At 41.3% G+C, this 16,474-nt stretch overlaps 2 protein-coding genes across 3 annotated transcripts; both read right to left on the bottom strand.

The window, feature by feature from the left end:
• Nucleotides 1-2,802: 2,802 nt before the first annotated feature.
• Nucleotides 2,803-10,174, bottom strand: PTP4A1 (protein tyrosine phosphatase 4A1). Of its 2 annotated transcripts, none has more exons than XM_066359117.1 (5): nucleotides 10,038-10,174; nucleotides 8,538-8,630; nucleotides 8,085-8,215; nucleotides 6,770-6,844; nucleotides 2,803-5,884 (listed from the first exon to the last, which is right to left on the bottom strand). In XM_066359117.1, the coding sequence occupies exons 1-5, from the start codon at nucleotides 10,140-10,142 to the stop codon at nucleotides 5,758-5,760; spliced, it is 531 nt and encodes a 176-aa protein (XP_066215214.1). In that variant the 5' UTR covers nucleotides 10,143-10,174; the 3' UTR covers nucleotides 2,803-5,757. The 2 variants fall into 2 exon arrangements, with proteins under 2 accessions (XP_066215214.1, XP_066215213.1); XM_066359116.1 differs by having other exon boundaries at nucleotides 2,803-5,888.
• Nucleotides 10,175-10,444: 270 nt separating this feature from the next.
• On the bottom strand, nucleotides 10,445-14,426 carry LOC136387493 (uncharacterized). The gene is made up of 2 exons (XM_066359118.1): nucleotides 14,294-14,426; nucleotides 10,445-10,584 (listed from the first exon to the last, which is right to left on the bottom strand). The coding sequence occupies exons 1-2, from the start codon at nucleotides 14,330-14,332 to the stop codon at nucleotides 10,492-10,494; spliced, it is 132 nt and encodes a 43-aa protein (XP_066215215.1). The 5' UTR covers nucleotides 14,333-14,426; the 3' UTR covers nucleotides 10,445-10,491.
• Nucleotides 14,427-16,474: the final 2,048 nt, after the last annotated feature.

A 16,474-nucleotide genomic window follows, 5' to 3' on the forward strand; every position in this document is an offset into this window, starting at 1 on the left:
CTACATGCTTCTCTCCCCTGTGCTCTGCATCTTATTTACCTCTAGAATGGCAGGAAATCAAATTACCAAAGCTAGCTAAACTTATATGGAAGACAAAGTAGGTGCTTAAATAAGCACTTATGATTTCCTAATAAGCACACTTGAGTGCCTAAAGTTTATGACATCTACTGCGGTTGCTTGGAAACTGTCCCTTCATGCTTGATATTTCAGATACTTGGCGACTGTTGCTGTGCATATACTCTACAAATCCACATTTTAAACTCTGATGTGGTAGCTATTAATGCTAGCTATTAATGGCTTATCAGCACACGATAGGATTATACTTTTTCCGCTGGGTGGTTATATGACCAGTCCTGTCTAATGAGTTAAATATAAGTGTTATGACTTAAAAAAGTATATATTACAGAGGAAGGGTACCGAGCGAGGAGTTAACAACTCCGAGTTGCTTCTTTTAGCTGGTCATTGGCTGCTTGTCTTATGTACCTTGACCAGGCATCCCCAGGGTTTTGAGCAGCTGTCCTCAGCATTCCAGGTTGACACTTCATTCACACCACAGGCCAGGTAGAGGTTGATTTCTTAGTCAAGAACTTAATTATGAAACTCCAAAGTCCCCCTCCCTCTCCTCCTTGTCACAACTAGCACTGTTCCAGCGAGATGTTCTATCAGCATGGGGCCCTGTAATGGATATGAACTGAAGTGAGAAATAAATCTAAGTTACTTTCAGGTTGGGTGTTTCTTTTCTTTTTTTTGGTATTTTTCTGAAGCTGGAAACGGGGAGAGACAGTCAGACAGACTCCCGCATGCGCCCCACCGGGATCCACCCAGCACGCCCACCAGGGGCGATGCTCTGCCCACCAGGGGGCAATGCTCTGCCCCTCCGGGGCGTCGCTCTGCCTCGACCAGAGCCACTCTAGCGCCTGGGGCAGAGGCCAAGGAGCCATCCCCAGCGCCCGGGCCATCTTTGCTCCAATGGAGCCTTGGCTGTGGGAGGGGAAGAGAGAGACAGAGAGGAAGGGGGGGGGGGTGGAGAAGCAAATGGGCGCTTCTCCTATATGCCCTGGCCGGGAATCGAACCCAGGTCCCCCACACGCCAGGCCGACGCTCTACCGCAGAGCCAACCGGCCAGGGCCTGGTTGGGTGTTTCTGTAGCATAATTGGGCCTATCTTGATTTACTTCAAAAAGGTTTTTCTGCAAAAATAGAAAAGGATTCAATCTAAATGAAATTTATAAAATCATATTGTATTTATGAACGTGAAGAAAAATGAGTTACAAAAGCAGTTGAGCCTGACCAGGCGGTGGCGCAGTGGATAGAGCGTCAAACTGGGATGCAGAGGACCCAGGTTCGAGACCCCGAGGTCGCCAGCTTGAGCACGGGCTCATCTGGTTCGAGCAAAAAGCCCACCAGCTTGAACCTAAGGTCGCTGGCTCCAGCAAGGGGCTTCTCGGTCTGCTAAAGGCTCGCGGTCAAGGCACATATGAGAAAGCAATCAATGAACAACTAAGGTGTTGCAACGCGCAATGAAAAACTAATGATTGATGCTTCTCATCTCTCTCCGTTCCTGTCTGTCCTTGTCTATCCTCTCTGACTCACTCTCTCTCTCTGTAAAAAAAAAAAAAAAATTAGAAAAAAAAAAAAAATAAAGCAGTTGAGCCTGACCAGGCAGTGGTGCAGTGCAGAGCATCGGACTGGGATGTGAGGACCCAGGTTCGAGACCCTGAGGTCACCAGCTTGAGCACAGGCTCATCTGGTTTGAGTAAGGCTCAACAGCTTGATTGAGCCCAAGGTCACTGGCTCGAGCAACCGGTCACTCCGTCTATTGTAGCCCCGGTCAAGGCACATATGAGAAATCAATGAACTAAGGAGCCACAACGAAGAACTGATGTTTCTCATCTCTCTTCCTGTCTGTCCCTATTTGTCCGTCTCTGCCACAAAACAAAAGTTGAACTCATACAAAACTTTAACTAGTTACATATAAGATTGTCCAGTCTGTGTAGTGGACACACAGGTTCAAATCCCCAAGTTTACCACTTACCAGCTAGTTATCCGAAGGCTCAAATCCCTTATGCATAAAGTTGGAATGTAGGATTACTGGTTAATCAAATTTAAAAAATCACCAGACGCCTGACCAGGTGGTGGTGCAGTGGATAGAGCATCGGACTGGGATGCAGAGGACCCAGGTTTGAGACCTCGCGGTTGCTAGCTTGAGCACGAGCTCATCTGGTTTGAGCAAAGCTCACCAGCTTGGACCCAAGGTCGCTGGCTTGAGCAAGGGGGTTAATGTGCTGTAGCCCCACGGTCAAGGTACATATGAGAAAGCAATCAATGAACAACTAAGGTGTCGCAACGAAAAACTAATGATTGATGCTTCTCATCTCTTTCTGTCTGTCCCTATCTTTCCCTCTGGAAAAAAAAAAAAAAATCACCTGACAACACTATCCTTAATAAATGATATTACTGTATTAACTGACTGGTTAATCTGGCAATACATATCAAATTATATAACGACTGTTAAGCCTATTCAAAACTTATTGCATACACTATTTTAAAAAAAACAAAAAATTTAATGCATACAACTGGCTCAATTCATTGAAGGCTAATATACATTTTCCTTAGCTTTCCTTCCAAGATCCTGCTTAGGCTAGCTACCCAAACATAATGCAAACATTGTGTCAGACGCTTTTCAATCAGTCTTTAATTTCCATTCAGGTGTAAGGAGGCATTATATATATATTTACAAACATTCATTCAAGGAATCAGGGAATGTATAAACATGTACAGCAAACACTACATGTATTTCCCCCCCCCCAAAACTGAACGAACTTCATTGTATGTAATGAAATTTTGCTACTTATGCTTCCACTTCACTTTGAAATTATACTGCCTGAAACTTGAATAGAAAGCATTCTCTTAATTATGGAAAGGGCTGGGGAACTACTCATTGGTGACCAAAATCTGGAGACCCCATCTTTTAGACTCTGCTATGAAACTGCATTTTAAAACAGATCCTAGAGATTGAGATTCTAAGCCAAGTTGGGGAATCCCTGTGTTTTTTGAAGTGCTTTGGCTGCAATGGGATGTGACCCAATGAGATTGCAAGCTTGGTCTGGGATACTTCCAGCCATGGAGCCGTGGGAAGGTGTGGGAATAAAAAGGCTGTCCTAGGAAAAGTGAGCATTAGGAGGAATAACAAAGACTGCAGTGTTGCAAAACGGCCAATGACATCTGTAAAAATTTTCAACTAATATATGGCATTGATCTTGTTTTTTACTGACATGTCAGCAACATTATAGTTCCTATAGACAAGCCTCATCAACTAGTCACTATTTACAGCACCTTATTAAGGAAAATTGTTGTTCAAAGCCAAGTGATTTTAAAACACCATCTGATAACTTCCTATATACAAGGTCTCAACTCATTTCTACTTTAATTCTTATTAGGTATAAAATATCTTCCAGGATATGAGTATTCCTATAATTAGTCATATTTACAAGATAGAAAATGTTTGGATAGAAAGCAAATCTCATACTGTATTCTGTACAGATGAGGTTTATAAAGTAAGTTGATTTTTAGCACCGTATATACATACAATCCAACACTGCGAACTGTTTCACTCAGTATGTTTCATTTATCATGATGGTATCCTCTCAATAAACACAAATGTTGTTTATGGGCTATGTGATGGTAGTAGTTATCATTTAGAAATCTACACAAAATTATCTTCTCCAAGAGAGGCTGTATTAAAAAAACAAACAAAAAAACAGAAAAAAATAGCCAAGGTAAATCACTTAGCCCCAATCACAAAATAGAACCAAGGTTCCTCATTGGGCCCTCTTATTCTCTGCCCCTGCTCTAAGTTTCCAGAGTGCTAAGTGCTGAAAAGCAATAAACAGGTGGAAGCAAGTTCTTTAAAAAACAAAGTAGAATGTTTTTTACTCAAATTCTAAGTCCTTTATTTGGTTGTAACTGTTTTTAAAAAAAGAATCAGACAAGGACATCTGATTAGACCCTTTTAGATGAACATGAGCTGTGTATGCAAAGAACATGCTTCAGATTACTGAAATATAACATTTATTAAACCTTTCTGTGCTACTTATGTTCAAATTAATTTAAAAAATTTATGAAGTTATGTAATTATTAATTTGTAAATGAGAAAACTGAGGCTCAGAATTTGCTCCACACCAGTTAATTGGTGGAATTGAAATTCAAATCAAAGACTTCCCCGATACTATATACCATTTCTCCTCAGTACAGAATAGTACACAATGGTTCGTTATCTGAACCTTTAAGAAAGCAAAGTTCATAACAAAAAGCAATTTTAATATCAGTTTTTTGTGACCCTAACAAATTGTCTATAAGGAGCTTGCTATGCCAGCTTCATTTAATCCTTCATTATTTTAAAAAAAGCATTCTTTGCTTCAAATGGTAATACATACTAAGTGAAACACAATTTAGTCTTGTATTTTCTAAAGTTAACTTTTAAGAAAACAATGTCAGTGATGATAAATGCATCTCATTATTTATTTAGATGTTTAAGCTCTCGCACTAGATTTTTACAAGCTGGTGAACACTGACAAATTATTTCTCCCACAGAACTATAACCACACATTCCCAAACAGTATAAATATATGGTTGAACTAACATTAATACACATCACCATTTTATCAATTACATAATAAAACAAATTATCAAGTATCCAAATATTAAGTTACACAGCTCAAAAGGCATATAAAATATTAGATGTCTGCTTAATTCATTAGCAGAAACCCACTTTTTTTTGCAAGGGTAGGAAGGAAAAAAAAATCACACTTCAAACAAAAATAAGTTGAACTTCAGAATGTATGGAAAAAAATTACAAGAATTTCAGAATTTTTATGATTAAGAATTGTTTTAGCTACAACAAAGCATCTCTACTGTTAAAAAAATATTTACTAAAGAGCATATTCTACAGGTTCCACACAAGACAAAGGCAACATTTTACTAAAAATACTTAATAGCCCCCTCCCATTCTTTTCTCAGGTTCTCCCTATAAGTTGCACCCCAAGTGCAAATATTAAAATTAAGTGTAAGGCTTTTTGTCTGGAGACATTAAAGACATGTGCTTCTGTACAATGTAGATTTTCAAAATGGAGGCTTTCCCCAACAGCACAAAATGAGATTTATGAGAAAGACATTAAATAATCACTAAGACTTGGTATAAAAAAATCAAAAAGTTGAGCAAACCTGATGTATACCTGTATGAACGTGGGAGATGTAAACATAAAGTGAGCAGGCAAATAACCACACAGACCCTACTTTCCATGTTTGAAATGACTGAAGGGATAAACCACGTAAGGTCCAGAGTGTTCATAGTTCCTGGGATTTTGGTTCTGTATGACACTAAAAATATACAAGTATTGTGCTGGGTATTTTGGCACCTAATCGTTCTAAATGTCTTATATACTGATAATATTCTGGCATGGGAATAGACTTAAAGATACAACTCAATACTGCATGATTTCAGGAAAAGTGAATTGGTACAAATGATAAGCACATTTTAAATGCTGAACAGTAAGAAGGTTTTGCTAAGTCTCAAAATAATTTGATTGTAACCCAAATATAGAGGTTGCAATTCTGTCAAGCTGTGGCCTGGTAAAACTGCTTTTCCATACTCCTGTGGAAGCTTCATTAGATTTATTCACCAAACCAACATGTTGGCTAATATAATATGTGTGATAGATTAGGCCCTATCTCCTCCCCCACCTCCATGGCATCGGCATCAGGCACCCATTTTATTGAATGCAGCAGTTGTTTCTATGACCATTGGAGTCTTTGAAGCGGAGTCGCATTTTAGGACGATACTTCTCCAAGTACAAAAGCTGCTTGCTGTTAAAAGCTCCACGCCGCTTTCTGAAAGGGAAAAAATCAAAAGATGAAAGCAGCTGAGCAAAAATCCTTGTATAATAATGTTCACTAAGCTATAGACAATTATGACCTCTCTTGTAGCAATTTCTTTTTAAAAAAATATTACACAGCCTGACCAGGCGGTGGCGTAGTGGATAGAGCGTCGGACTGGGATACAGAGGACCCAGGTTCGAGACCTCGAGGTAGCCACCTTGAGCGTGGGCTCATCTGGTTTGAGCAAAATCCCACCAGCTTGAACCCAAGGTCGCTGGCTCCAGCAGCAAGGGGTTACTTGGTCTGCTGAAGGCCTGTGGTCAAGGCACATGAGATAGCGATCAATGAACTAAAGTGTTGCAACACGTAATGAAAAACTAATGATTGATGCTTCTCATTTCTCTCCGTTCCTATCTGTCTGTCCCTGTCTATCCTTCTCTCTGATTCAATCTGTCTCTGTAAAAAACAAAAAACAAACAAAAAAAATTACACAATTAATAAAACTTTATTTATTGATTTTAGCAACAGAGGAAGGGAGAGTGAGTGAGCAAGAGACAGGAACTGTCTGTCAAGCTGCTCCTGTACGCCCTGATCGCGAATTGAACCAGAAACCTTTGTGCTTCAAGATAATGCTCTAAACAATTGAGCCATCTGGCCAGGGCAGTAATTTATCTTTTGATTATTCCACTGTGACTTAATGCAGAAATATGGACACACATACATCTGTAAATGGAATGCAAAAAAAGAGAAAAAAATTTTTCCCCCTGGTTTTACTGCTATCTTAAAAAGGAATGGTCAGACTGGCTGTTCGAAAAAACAATTATTTTCAAGGTAACATAATTAAACTCACTGACATTCAATAAGGAAATAGAAAAAATTCATTGAATACTTACTGTCTTATGAACTGTACTGCATCTTCGTATTTCATTCCACCTTCAATTAATGCCAGGGCAACAAGCACTGGAGCTCTGGAAAAGAATTTTGATAATTTTTACAAACTCAAACCTTGGAAGAATGTAGTACTCCAAACATTTCTCAATACAGAAATACTATTATTTATGCTTCCTATTTAAGTAATACATGTAGTAAGCGTTGACTTTACTTCAAAAACTTAAATTAAGTAATAGTATTTTCATATTAAACCCAAATTTTATCTAGAACCAAAAATGAACTATGCTCTTCAACTATTACAAGTTAACACTTGTATTATTGGAAGGGAATTTTAAAAATATTTAGGGGAGAGGGGACACCTTGATAATTGCAGCCATTTTTTTCCTGAATTCAAAGACTGAAAATATTTTCCACTTCAAAAAAAAGTTTTTAAACATCATGCACTCCCCTTTCCTAAAGATCTGGAAATCTGCTTGCTTTGTTTTCACCATCAACTAGGTTGCATGCTGACCCTCCAGGGCCATTTTCACTGTGCTCTTCACCAGGACTGCTTTTGGAGACTAGAGGCAGAGGGTGGTTGTAGTGATTTATAAAACCGAACACACGTTTTGGCACTACTAGGAGTTTCTATTGAATCAGGATCTCTACAACGACCCTATCTAAAGTATACTGTATGTGCCCTGGCTGGTTGGCTCAGTGGTCGAGCATTAGCCTGGTGTGTGGATGTCCTGGGTTTGATTCCCAGTCAGGGCACACAGGAGAAGCAACAATCTACTTCGCCACCCCCTCCACCCCCCTGCAGCCATGGTTCTGTTGGAGCAAATTGGCCCTGGGGGCTGAGGATGACTCCATGGCTTCACTTTAGGCACCTAGCTAGGTGGCTGAGCAATGGAGCTGTGGCCCCAAATGGGTTGAGCATCACCTGGTAGGGAACTTGCAGGGTGGGTCCTGGTCAGGGTACATGCAGAAGTCTTTCTGCCTCTCACTTAATAAAAACATATATCATTAGCAAGCTACCTTACAGACAATTCATAATCTTTTTCCCCAATAAGTTTGGACAATGACTACAATATCATGGCTATAACCTAGCACACGTGATTCACTATACAAGTAATTCTGCCCTAAGAGCCTAGTGTAAATTATAGCTACAGAATTTATTAGCTGTACTGAAAATACGTTATTCTGTTATAATCACCTACTTTTTAAATTTAGTTTAGAATAAGTAACCTAACAAAGCTAATTGATTCACAAAGTTACCACTTAGTTTTTACTAAAATAAAACCAATACCATTAACTGGATTTAAGAAATTTTCTTACCTCCCAAGGCCTGCAACACAATGAACAGCAATACAACAACCAGGTTCTTCGCGAAACTTAATTTTTACAAGACTTAACCAGTCATCAACTATCTGGTTGGATGGTGGTGCACCATCATCAAAAGGCCAATCCTAAGTCAAAAAAATGTAAACATTTTAGATTTTTATAAGATAAATATACAACTAATAATTCTAAACCTTTAACACTCAAATGTTTTCAAATACTTAATCTTAACATTTAAATGTTTTGATACCCTACTGTCAATAAAATGCAAATAAATGCTGAATTTTTACAGAAACCATTTCAAACATTTGTTTAGTTTTCATCTGTATTTTGAGATCAAGATATTGTACAATTTTGTGACAACTTAAAAAATTAAGTCAATAGTTTATTGAATAAACTTTTGTAGCGTGGTATCATAAATACATAGAAAATCTTAAATACCATACTTACAAGAACATGGATGCCTTCTTTTTCCACAAGAGTAGTGTCATAAGTTGCTTCACATACTCTTACTATTGTGGTAACTCCATACTTCTTAAGTTCCTGGATAAAACATAAGTTAAAAAATACTCAATAAAGTCTGTATACCACGTCACTATTGTCACCACTGGTAATTTCTTCAATAAGCATAGATGGTTAACAAAGAATCACAAAATGAACTGGTAGAACCTATGTGTGTTTAACAGGGAAGTAAAACCTTGACTGAAATGTCAATACCAGAACAGCATAACAGGAAAAAGGAATGTTAAATATTACACAATTTAATAACTTAAGGGTTTAAAAAGTTCCTAAGGCCCTCATATACTGAAGTTGTTTATAGTCATGGTGTTAACAAACTGGTTAGTTGGAGAAGCACTAACAAAAGTAGAAGTGATTCAGAGATAAAGGTAAACAGAACCAAAAGAATCGCTCACAACTATAAAACTGACTTCAGTTATATTAATCTGTAAGCTTTTGCTTTTTTGCATGCAGTACAGTATGTAATATAGAGCCTTGTAAATATATTAAAGACTCTAAAGTCCCATACCACTTAACTCTACAGGCTTCAAGATCCATAATGCATTATAACTAAAGTCTGAACTCTTGAAAAATATAGATGGTCATCAAAAGTATCTGTGGTGTGACCTATGGTGCTGCAGTGGATAAAGCGTTGACCTGGAAATGCTAAGGTCGCTGGTTCAAAACCCTAGGCGTGCCTGGTTAAGGACCACATGGGAGTTGATGCTTCATGCTCCTCCCCCCCTTTCTCTTTCTAAAAATGAATAAAAATCTAAAAAAAAAAAAAAAAAATTAAAAGTACTTCTATGGTCTAGAAGGCCTCGTTGTTTCTGAGCATCTGTACCTATTTATAAAATAAAATACGTGTGCATCCAAATAAATTATTCAGCACTACATTCCTTCCATATAATCAAAAAAGGTGGACAGTAAGAGTTTTAGCTATCTAGCAGAAAGAAGTACAATTAGTAACTAAAAATTGGATTCTACCCATCAAAAGGGATCTAAGCTGTAAACTGTAACTTTGGTTTACGGTAGGTACTAGTTGTTAGACTAAGGTGATACACAAACACTCCATGTAAGTGGCAGCCTTTTTCCTACAAATCCCATCTAAGCAAGAGCCATACTGTTAAACTGTCCACATATAAACAGAAATTATGCAAACTTTGAGGCATGAAGAATTAGACGCTAATTTATAAATCTAAACTAACTCAAGTATATGTCCTTTTTCTAATTTATAAAATACCCTGCTCACAGAAATGAGGGGTATTTCAAAATGAATTATGAAGTGATAAAATATCCAGTTTCTGTGAGCAGTATAATTTAACTTAAATCTAAAGAATAACCGATATATCATTTCTGGAAATTAGAACTATAGGCATTCCTCTCCAAATTTTCCAAAGCCCACTATTAAACTGCAATTAGTTAAAGAAATTAGAAAGTATCAAGCCTTACCTCTATAAATTTGTTTAAGGTCGCATTGGTTGGATTGTGTGTAATAAGAAATCTCATGTTCTTGTATGTGACTTCCACAGGAGCTGGGCGGTTCATTCGAGCCATGTTAATTTAGTTAAAAAACACTCAATGGGGTTTTTAAAGAATTTAAAAATTGAATACACAAATAATGCAAAGAAACTGAGTCTACTTCAATATATTCCACTAGAACTTCTCAGTGCTTTGAGTATGAAGCTGGGAGTTACGGGAAATGAAATGAACCTTCTAACAAGAAGCAGCAATTCTTCAATCCAGTAATAATACTGAGGCGATAGAAAGGAAGTGCACTGAGGTTTACCCCATCCAGGTCAGAACTCTTGTAAAATGCTCTGCAGATTTCAACTCAACACTTCTGTGTCCAGGTTAACCACTCGTATGGGGGCTTCTTGGTGGAGTAGTTATGAATTTCTCCAGTTCACTCGTCTGCATAGAGGTCGTGCTGTGCCTGGCAGTAATCTCCACTGCCCTTCAGAAACTCCATAAATGTACCAAGAACACCACAGAACTGCTGTTTAAAAGAGAAAAAGAGAGAGAAAATTGTTTTCCAATTCAAAAGGAACATGTTATACTACTAAATTATTTAAGTACAGAACTATCTTTTCAAATTTGGTTCCAAGCTATCTTTTCAACTTCTACTTAAACTACAAAATACAGGGATAATCACAGATTTAATCAATCAATAAGCATAAAACAAGAATTCACAAATAAAGATTATTTTAAATCAGAATTACTAATCTAATAAAATGTCTCCTTAAAGAATACACCAATTACAGTTGGTCAATATCCCTCAACCATATTCTTCTATTAATTGTTCCTGTTCACATTGGTTGGTTTTACTTTGTTATAAAATATATACACACCTTTTATATATTTATATAATATCGACGTTTCCTACTAATATTTTTATATATTAAAGACTTTATGAAAACTTTGAAGCTTAGGCATCCCATAATCTACTTACTTCCCTAAAGACAATCTTGAGAAAAAAACAAAAACAAAACCTGGTTTTAAAAAATGATCCCATATGCACGATCTCATTTGATCCTTAACTGATTTATCGTTTTCTTTTAACAGATTTTCCTCATTATGCCTCTGGAAGTTAACCCCATAGTATGAAGTGCAATAAAGACGTCTATGTACCAATTACAACAACAAAAAAACAATTCCCATTTAAAAGATATTCATATTTTTTAAAGATTTTCTTTTTTTGATTTATTCAATCCCAGAGAGAGGAGGAGGAGGAGGAGGAAGAAGAGAGAGAAGGGGGGAGGGGGAGCAGGAAGCATCAACTCCCACATGTGCCTTGACCAGGCAAGCCCAGGGCTTTGAACTGGTGACCTCAGCGTTCCAGGTCAACGCTTTATCCACTGCGCCACCACAGGTCAGGCGAAATTCATACTTTCAATAATATCCTTTTCTTTTAAAACCAAAATTCATTGCTACCATCAATAAATACATTTGTATTTTCCCCAAGTTTCCCTTAAAGAACTAAATCAGGTTTATGTGAATATAAAACATTAAACGAATATTCCCAGGCTATATTCTCAGAATATAAACCCAGAAATCACAATGTCACTTTCAGTCTTCAAAAAGTTGGTAAGGAATTTGTGTACTTAGGAATAAATAAAAGAAATATTAACAGCAGATTAACAAGACAAGTGCCAGCCACTTCCCCAGTTTATATATATCTCATGGGTAAATTACCAAATAAAACTTTATAGCAACAGTTTCCATTAATTTTCTATACTTAAATTTAATTTATTCATTTTAGAGAGGAGAGGGAGAGAGTGAGAGAGAGGAGAGACAGAGAGAGAGAAGGGGGGAGGAGTTGGAAGCATCAACTCCCATATGTGCCTTGACCAGGCAAGCCAGCATTTCCAGGTCGACGCTTTATCCCACTGCGCCACCACAGGTCAGGCTATACTTAAATTTAAATACAAGCATTTAAAAGTCTTAAATTCAAACTATCTGCTATTTTATTTTATACCTTTAAATAGAGTCCCATGTTAGTTACAGTTTCTAGAACAACTTTCCAGGGAAATCTAGCTGATCACAGAAAATACTGTGAAAAGGTCCTCCAGTAAGATAACTTATTCCAAATTTGTTCAAATGAGACCTATAAGATTGTTATTTCACCTATTTGATAGCTGGGTTAAAAAATTAGTGACTAAACTATCATTAAAGATTTCCCTCTTACAGTGAAGACTGACTGTAGTAACCCGGAAATAATTTCAAGTATAATCTCACTTTAAATCCTTAATATTACTTCCTTTAAATAAAAAAATATATTCTTGTACTTTTCTGATGCCATACCCTGATTTAAAGAGGTCATTTCTAAAGCTGTTAAGAACAATGACTCTTTTCAGTACCTACTATGGTTTCCAGGTACTATCTTTTTGCAATTGTAAACTAACTTACGATCGAGACTGTATTTCACACCACTATATCCATACTTAACAGCTAAATTTCTGCTCCAGTTGAGTGAGCCCTCACGTAAGCAATTTTATCAGCAAGCAGAGAAAGCAATATAGAAATACCTCAGTGAACTGGTTTTTACCATGTGGAGCCATCCAGTGGCGGGGGAGGAGGGGACTTCTACCAAAGCAGCAGTAATCGCTGATACGATCTTCCGTTTCTTCCTGACACCCCCCCGCCCCCCATCCCGCTCTAATTACCTCAATACAGGAAAAACAATCTAGAATAGGCAGTTCGAAAATACCAGGGAATTCTCTCCTCCCACTTATCAGTTACATATAATCACAATAATATAAACGGGGTGGGGGGGAGAGGGCAATTTCTGTGCCGAAACTTGTCATTTTGTCAGACTGCAAAGTCAAGGCAATTAATCTGCACAACCGCTTTGAAAATTACTTCGATGGGGTTAGGTCCCATTCCACTTATATTTTAGGTGCTGCATCTAGAATAAAGCTTGTATCAAATGCTGCCTACTCTTGGCAGCGACTAGCTTTCTGGTTTAAAACTGGTTTACTGTCATCAAACAAAATTCATACAAAAAGAGTAACAGGAAACATTGCCTCAGAATCTGGATCCCAAGCGCATCGATGGTTCCAACTACGGCGCAAAGAACAACTTGATTCTCTTGGAGTGGAAGAGACTTCCACGAACAGAAGACAAACCTTAGAATTCTGGCTCCACTTGGCTCCTGTCGCCACAAGCCATCAGGAGGCAACAACACATTACACCAAGGCTTGCAGGCACAGTCCCCGATTCCGAGGCGCCACCCGGGGCCACTCCAGGACTGGCAGGGAAAGTGCCCGCTGGGGCCCGGCCGGGACTCCCGCGCTTCGGCGCAACAGTCGCCCTGGAAGTTTCCAAGGCCATTTCTCGACCAAGTTGCCCCAGGGAAAGGACAAGACTCAACTTGTTTCCTTGATCCAGGGCCCGAAGTGGGGCGTTAAATCCGGAACAGCTCGAATTACCAGGTGGGGACGGAGGGCGCAGGGCGGGGCAGGGACCGGCGTCCTCACCTGCAAGTTCCGCTGCGGCGCCCCGGCCCCGGGACAGCCCCCCGCTGGCCGCACGCGGCCCACCCGCGGCGCCCGGCTCCGTGCCGCAATCACGGGTTCGCGCCGCGCCGCCACTCAGGCGCGGACGCCGAGGCCATTTTGTGCGAGGCGCGGGCCTCGGCCGTGGAGCACGACGGTGGCTGGACCCCGCTCCCGGGCCCCGAGAGCTCCCTCCCGGCCGAGACCGTTAGCAGCGCCGCGCCGGGTCTGGAGGCGACCCCGCCGCCGCCGCGCCCTGCCCGTATCCGGCTCCGCAGTGACACGCGCAGCCCTCGCCCCACCCCGGCCACGTCTCCCGCTCCTCGGGCGGGCGGGCCGAACAAAGGGGCCTCGGGATGCCGCGGAGCCCGCCGGGCCCGGCCCGGACGCGACAGCCCGCAGGGCCAAGGGCGGAGGCGGCGGTCACAAAGCGGCTTTTGTGCCGCCGCGGCCTTTGCCGCCCCCGCCCGGCGCGCAGCCCGGACCCACGGCAGGGGCGAGGAAGCCGGTGCCTCCCGCGGCCCACCGCCGCCCCGCAGCCAGCCGCCGGCCACAGCGCCGTGGCCCGACGCCTCCCGGCCGGGCTCGCCGGAACTGCGGGCTGGGGCGGCGGGAAGCGCACTCCGGGCTCTGAACAAAGGTGGCGGCGGGGAAGGGGGGGACCGGCCGTGGAGCCCCGGGCCGAGAGGCGGCGGCGCGACGGATACTCACAGGAATATGTTTACTCATTGAAGATTGTGGCCTAATCATACAGCCGGTCCCGAGGCGGCGGCGACAGAAGCGGCGGAGGCGGCAGGGCAGGGCACGGCGGCAGTCGTAGTCGTAGTCGTGGCGGGGCGGCGGCGGCTCTGCAGACGGCGGCGGGGGCACCACACTCTACCATGCAGTGAACGGCTCCGAGGAGAGCGCGTAGCCGAGCCGGCCCGCAGTCGACGGAGCCAATACGCGCGCCGAGGCGCCCTTGCGTCACAAACTCCCCCTTTTATAGCCGGCGCGACGTGCGAAGCCCCGGCCACCAATCACGGCCGGGGGCCGCCGGACCCGGCGCCGACGAGCGGGGGCGGAAGCCCGCCCCTGGCGGACGTCACCGCGCGGCGGCTGCTGCCGGTGTGAACCGGTTGATGAATGGCGAGGTGCTCCCGAGCGGGGGAGGGAAGGGGCGGAAGAGGGACTCGAGGGTGGACACAGTCTGGGGTGGGGAACGGGTGGGAGCAGAGGGTTCCGAACTATCGATAGGCAGCAATGGCATCGCAAACCCTGGTTCTTAGCATTAGATTCTCCGAGGAGCGCACAGGTCACATGCGAGGTTTGAAGTTTGCCTCAAACTTAAAATGCAGTCCCTTAGGGATTGAACCGTGTCTCAGTGCAGACTCTTCTTGTTTCTACCCTAAGTCACAGCCATTGTCATCTTTTCCAGCGATTTACTTTGGCACCTGGGCGCCCTACAGTTTCCGTCATCAAATAATCTGTGTGTCGCATGACCGCTGTGCCCGATGACTCAACACCTTCAATGCCATGGCCCGGGGCTCCGACAAGGCGAATACTTGTCGCCGGGGCGGGGGCGGAGGGTACCTCCAAGCGGGAAGAAACTTATCCTCAGAAACTTATCCTATATTGGGGCGAGTGTCTCGTGATGGAGATAGAGCTCTATGCTCGTTATAGTCTTTTTTTTTTTTTTTTGGTGACGACTCCAGTAGGAACGCTGGCAACTGCAGTTGGCGCAACTGTGACATTTCAAAAGCACACGCATCCTTTGTACTGCTGCTCGCTGATGTCACCGATAATGAAAGGCTGCTATAAGGAAGCGTTTTAAAAATCAAGGATCTTACGTTTTGTCAAGGCCTGATGTAATTCTATTGCGTCAAAGCTAAAGCTTTCCTTTTTGTTCGTTTTCAATCCTGTTGTCCCACTGTCTTCATAATTTTAGACCCTTTGGAAGTAGATAGAGCCTTATCACAATTGTTCTGTGTTACACAAGGGCAACTCTTATCATTTATAATATGAAAACCCTTTCTCCTCTGATTTCTGGAAGAAGTAAACAGGGCTTTTACCTGTTTTGAAGAACTCGGCTTTCTACTAACACTGAGGCCTTTTGTTTGCTATTTTCACTGAGCAGTAGATTGGAGAGGGCTTTAGGGATCAAATTGTGTTCTCAGTGTACTGCAGCGTCTTCTATTTAGAGAGTGTGGTTACATAATTATTTACCTTTTTTTAAAAAATAAACATACTTTGTAAACAAAGTAAGTAATTTCAAAAAAATAAATGGGGTCAGGATTTTACAGACACAAAAGTCTACTCATCTTCATTTTAGAGAAATTGCTTGCGGAGGAAACTTTTGAACCCATCTAAATCAAGGAAAACTGAAGAGCGTGAGAAATATATGCCTCTTCAAAATGAAACTATAAGGGAGTAAAGATTTTAAAATCTTAAAGTCCTAAAAAACATAGGAAGATTAAAAATAAATCTTAGGGTGGGAGGGACCTTCCTAAGTAGGTCAGAGAACTCAAGTCACATAATGAAAGATTTTATTATATAAAATTTAAAATCTACATATGGTAACATGCTTTTGCCAAAGTTAAAATATTGTCATACAAGAAGAAAATATTGACGGTGTATCATGAGCAGAATTAACATCAGAATAAAGAAAAAGCTTGACCAACATTTACAAACATTAGAAAACATTCAGTCAGCCACTCACTACAAAAGTTGGTCAGCACAGTGGTGCTAATTGGAATATGAAATTTTTTCATGTAATGACTTTTCAAAAACTGAGCTTGGTGGGACAAGATCTAAATTCAGCAAATGGTAAGCAGAGCCAAATTAGTATTGGACAGTTTCCATGTAGAACTTGTGATACAGGTTGGGAGCCTTGTGATCCACAGATCCTATAAT

This window comes from Saccopteryx leptura, chromosome 1 (assembly GCF_036850995.1).
Source record: "Saccopteryx leptura isolate mSacLep1 chromosome 1, mSacLep1_pri_phased_curated, whole genome shotgun sequence".
Classification (NCBI taxonomy): domain Eukaryota; kingdom Metazoa; phylum Chordata; class Mammalia; order Chiroptera; family Emballonuridae; genus Saccopteryx; species Saccopteryx leptura.